The 5,472-nt window shown below is 38.1% G+C and overlaps 1 protein-coding gene across 1 annotated transcript; it reads left to right on the forward strand.

Annotated features, from left to right (window-relative positions):
* LOC109205874 (pentatricopeptide repeat-containing protein At1g11290, chloroplastic) lies at positions 213 to 4,441 on the forward strand. Its single transcript, XM_019368638.1, has 2 exons — positions 213 to 2,997; positions 3,550 to 4,441. Exon 1 carries the CDS (start codon positions 333 to 335, stop codon positions 2,772 to 2,774), a length of 2,442 nt encoding a protein of 813 aa, XP_019224183.1. The 5' UTR covers positions 213 to 332; the 3' UTR covers positions 2,775 to 2,997; positions 3,550 to 4,441.

A 5,472-nucleotide genomic window follows, 5' to 3' on the forward strand; every position in this document is an offset into this window, starting at 1 on the left:
TCTTTATTTTTTCCTTTCAAGAGTAAATAGAATATCTATTCATATAAAAAAAGTAAATAAATAAATATAGAGTTTATCCGATGATCAGATCTTTCAAATATTGATTAGTGATTTTTTGTTAAGTATGTCCCGAAAGAAATATTTTAAAAATGGAAGTACTTATATTCTCAAAATATAAATTGTTTAGATTAAAGAAAAAAATTGCAAGAACATATAAGCTGAAAGATAATACTCCAATGATTATTAATGGACATTTAAAACTCGATAGTAAGCTGCGCTTTGGAAGTTGTACTTAGCTCTATCCGTAGATTCCGAGAAACTCCCTAAGATTCATGAGTTTCCCGCTGTTAGCCAGCTCCACCACTCTACCACCACCACCGCTACCGGCGGCGATTCCCGGCCAGCCGCCGTCTCTAGCTCAAAGGATCCACATCCCATCACATATATATAAGCACCCAACAGCAATCCTTCTCGAGCTCTGCAATTCCATGAAAGAGCTTCACCAAATTCTCCCTCACATCATTAAAAATGGTCTTTATAACGAACACCTTTTCGAAACCAAATTAATCAGCTTATTCACCAAGTATGGTAGCCTTGATGATGCCACCAAAGTCTTTGACTTTGCTAAACTCAAAGTTGACCCCATGTATCATACCATGCTTAAAGCTCATACTCGTCAATCTACTGTGGATTCATCTTTATCCTTTTACTCTCGTATGAGATATGATAATGTAACTCCGGTAATTTACAATTTTGGGTATTTGTTAAAAGCTTGTGCAGATACTTCTGATGTTTTAAAGGGTAAACAGGTGCACGCCCAGTTGATTCTTCATGGGTTTTCGGATAATTTGTTTGCAATGACTAGTGTAGTGAACCTTTATGCGAAATGTGGGATGGTTGGTGATGCATGTAAGATGTTTGATAGAATGCCCGATAGGGATTTGGTTTGTTGGAATACGGTTATCGCTGGGTATGCACAAAATGGGATGTCGAAGAGAGCGTTGGAGTTGGTTTTGAGGATGCATGAGGAAGGGTGTCATAGGCCGGATTCGGTTACGGTTGTGTCCATTTTGCCTGCTTGTGCTGCTATTGGGTCCTTGCGAATGGGGAAGTCGATCCATGGATATGTTTATAGAAACGGGTTTGAGTCGCTTGTGAATGTCTCGACTGCTTTGGTTGATATGTATGCTAAATGTGGGTCGGTGGGTACTGCTAGGTTGGTTTTTGATAAGATTGATTCTAAGACGGTTGTATCGCTGAATGCCATGATAGACGGATATGCACGGAATGGATATTATGATGAAGCTCTTATTATCTTCCAGAGAATGTTGGATGAAGGATTCAAACCGACGAATGTGACTATTATGAGCACTTTACATGCATGTGCTGAATCAAGGAATCTCGAGCTCGGACAATTTGTTCACAAATTAGTCAACCAACTAGGTCTTAGTTCTAATGTTGCAGTTGTTAACTCATTGATTTCAATGTACTGCAAGTGTCAAAGAGTGGATATTGCAGCTGAATTGTTTAAAAACTTGAAAGGAAAAACACTTGTCTCATGGAATGCTATGATATTGGGCTATGCACAAAACGGGTGTGTAATGGATGCATTAACTCTTTTTTGTAAAATGCATCTGCTGAACATCAAACCTGACTCATTTACAATGGTGAGTGTTGTTACAGCTCTTGCTGAATTATCCGTATTGCGTCAAGCTAAGTGGATCCATGGATTTGCTATAAGGACTTGTTTGAACAGGAATGTTTTTGCAGCCACTGCTCTTGTTGACATGTATGCGAAATGTGGAGCAGTTCACACAGCAAGAAAGCTATTTGACATAATGGGTGATAGGCATGTTACAACATGGAATGCCATGATAGATGGATATGGCACGCATGGCTTTGGAAAGGAAGCTGTTGAATTATTTGAGGAAATGCGAACGGGACATGTAAAGCCTAACGACATAACATTTCTATGTATCATCTCAGCTTGCAGTCACTCTGGCTTTGTAGAGAAGGGGCGGTATTATTTCAAGATCATGAGGGAAGAATATAGCTTGGAGCCTTCAATGGACCATTATGGGGCAATGGTTGACCTACTTGGTCGAGCTGGTCGGCTCGGTGAAGCTTGGAACTTCATCGATAATATGCCTGTCAGACCAGGACTCAACGTCTATGGTGCAATGTTGGGAGCTTGCAAGATTCACAAAAATGTAGATCTGGGGGAGAAGGCAGCAGACAAGCTATTTGAGCTAGATCCCGATGATGGTGGATATCATGTGCTTCTTGCTAATATGTATGCCACGGCTTCAATGTGGCATAAAGTTGCTAAAGTCAGAACTATGATGGAGAGAAAAGGTATTCAAAAGACACCTGGATGCAGTCTAGTTGATTTAAGAAACGAGGTCCACACATTCTACTCAGGCAGCACTACCCATCCTCAGTCTGAGAAGATCTATGCTTACCTTGAGACATTGCTTGATAGGATCAAAGCTGCTGGATATATACCTGATACCGATTCAATTCACGATGTGGAAGATGATGTTCAGGAGCAATTGTTAAAGAGCCACAGTGAGAAGCTTGCTATTTCATTTGGGCTTTTAAATACAAGTGCTGGTACAACTATTCACATCAGGAAAAATCTTCGGGTTTGTGCAGACTGTCATAGTGCAACAAAGTACATCTCGCTTGTCATGAAACGAGAAATTATTGTACGTGATATGCACCGCTTCCACCATTTTAAAAATGGAGTCTGTTCATGTGGAGATTACTGGTGATCTGAATGGTTGATAACTCTTCCAAGTTGTTACCTCATGTTGATTTTGTAAAACATTATATTAATCTCGAAAAAAGATATCCAGAAATGCAACAATTCAGCAGCAAAGATCGGAAGTCACGACTGTGGTTGAATTGTTGTCTCTAATTTGTTCAAAGTCACATAGACACCTTGAGAGATATTGAATTGAGGTTAATCATCATATTCGACAACAAGTTTTTCAGGTATTTCCTGCCTAACCACAAAATATTTGCATATACTTCAATTTTTTTCTGCTGAACTTTTTATATTCCCCCGATATTTTTTGGAAGTGGATTAAGACCTTAAACTGCTACTGGTAATCATAACATTAACATCCATTTCATTACTTGACTGAAGACAAAATATTGCCCTCCTTGAATCTGAGATCTTAGGCCATTTTTACAGAAAATGTGCACCCTGAAGAAGGAATTACTAAGTTCAAAGATCTGGCTCTATCAGTATCTCATAATAGTAGAGCTGATATTTTTGAAATGTCTATACAAATTACAACCAGTAAATATTTGAGGAGTAAATGTACATGTTTTATGCTTATTGTTTCTCTTTGTCTATTCTGTATCACAGAATCCATAATGTCCTCATAGCACTTAATCTTCTAATCGCCTTGAAAAGAATCCACACTACCTGATATTGAACTTCTACATAATAACAAGAAAAGGTTTCGGAGTTATATATTTCCATTTTCCTAGGCATGGTTATCTATAAGTAAATTAAGCGTCATATGGTCTGTTTTTCAGATTGTCAACAGTTGCAGCCTGAATGGAAGAACTGACAACGAGAAGTAGCATACTTGGTCAAGAAAAAACCTGATTAATAGAGTGATACTATTGGCCATTTAGCAACAAGATACCACTTTTGAGCACTATTTTACTTCCTAATATTTGGAAGTTTAAAGAGAGAAGATTCCATCAAAGTTCAAGCAAAATCTCTAGTTCTTGATGGACTTCCTGGTAAATTCTACTGGTACCTGGTTGTGATACTGCTGCTTCCAATCTAGAATTTCCCAAATTACTACTGGTACGAGTAATAAAAGGCAACCCTTATCAGTTCAATGTGGAAGACTGGCAAATACAGTTGATATTTAGTACTAAGATAATGTCTGAAGAGCCCTTAATTGCACCTACCATATAATGACTTCTTTCAGATCTCCAAGAGTCCGACTGGTGCAAAATAATCAGTATGGAAGAGACTTAGTCCTGTTGTAAGTCAAGAATAATAAAGGGGCAGCCATGCTAAAAGAGTAAATATGCAGATATGTATATTCAGTTTCAGAAAATAAAATGCCCTGCAGCCTCTTAAGTCTGAGAATGATACTGTAACCTTTGTGACAAGGCAACAATGTGTTGCTGTGATATGCATATTTATGTAAACTTCATATTCGTGGTGTATCTGACAGGTGATTGCAAATTACAGCAATCAAGAAGAAGGGTAACTGTGGAAAAGAAGAAAAGAGAAGTGACGTTTAAAGGTCCGTAATTTCCAAGTAATTTTGAAATTTAGAAACAGGTAGAGAAAAAAGACTCCATTGGATTGGTGGTGACTGGAGCTGAAGTAGGGGCATTTGCATCTATACCTGCTTTTTGGGTCACGTTTTAACTTGTGCCCGCTTTGCAAAAAAAATTGCAAGCGTACCCACTTTTTCGCGTAACTTAAGCATACGGGGCTGAAGTAGCAAAGGCAATCACGCAAAACTTCAGCATTCTAGTAGACGGGCCTGAAGTAGCAAAAGTTGTTGAACCAAGTGTGATGAAGGTTTTGTTTGTAATTGCTGGACTTAAACATAGTAGCTGAAGTTTTGTTCTCTATTTGTTGAAGTTTTTATTTGTAATTGTTGAACTTAAGCATAATAGCTGAAGTTTTGTTATGTATTTGCTGAAGTTTTTGTTTGTAATTGCTGAACTTAAGCATAGTAGTTGAAGTTTCGTTCTCTATTTGCTGAAGTTTTTGTTTGTAATTGCTGAACTTAAGTATAGTAGCTAAAGTTTTGTTCTCTATTTGCTGAACTTCAGCATGTTTTAGCTGAAGTTTTGTTCTATATTTGCTTAACTTCAGCTGATTTATGCTTCTAACGAATCTCATTCTCCTCACGCTGCTTCCACTTCCATCTCCATTTCAAAACAAATACTCCTACGTAGTTAGCAAAATTAAAAGGGGTTGTGCAAATGAGAAAGCTTTCAGTTTTTGTTTCTATTGGATTGGCTCATACATCCTCCAAATTCCGCAGCAGTACTAATAAATGTTCTTCGCTTTTATTGCAATTCCGCTTCTCCCTCCATCAATTCTGGTCAGTCCCTTCCCCTAATTCTTTCAGCTTCTTTTCCCTCTCTCTCTTTATTTTCTACTGAATAAATTCTTCCCATCTGATTTCTTATGTTTGAATGAATTGGCAATGAAAACAAATCCTGGTCAGTCCCTTCCCCTAATTCTTTCAGCTTCTTTTCCCTCTCTCTCTTTATTTTCTACTGAGTAAACTCTTCCCAACTGATTTCTTATGTTTGAATGAATTGGCAATGAAAACATGGAATTCCAACTCCCAATCTTGTTCCATGTTGGGCACTGCATTGCATTCGAACTGTCGAGTCAGAGACAATTGGAGAAAGAAAACTTTGGAGAAGAAAGGAGGAAGAAAGGAGGGCACAGGTAGCAGGGGGAGAAGGAAA

The sequence above is a fragment of the Nicotiana attenuata genome, chromosome 2 (assembly GCF_001879085.1).
Source record: "Nicotiana attenuata strain UT chromosome 2, NIATTr2, whole genome shotgun sequence".
Lineage (NCBI taxonomy): Eukaryota > Viridiplantae > Streptophyta > Magnoliopsida > Solanales > Solanaceae > Nicotiana > Nicotiana attenuata.

What these genes read in the sequence shown, in the direction of transcription:
- LOC109205874 (XM_019368638.1), top strand. Translation starts at nt 333, where the DNA reads ATGAGTTTCCCGCTGTTAGCCAGCTCCACCACTCTACCACCACCACCG.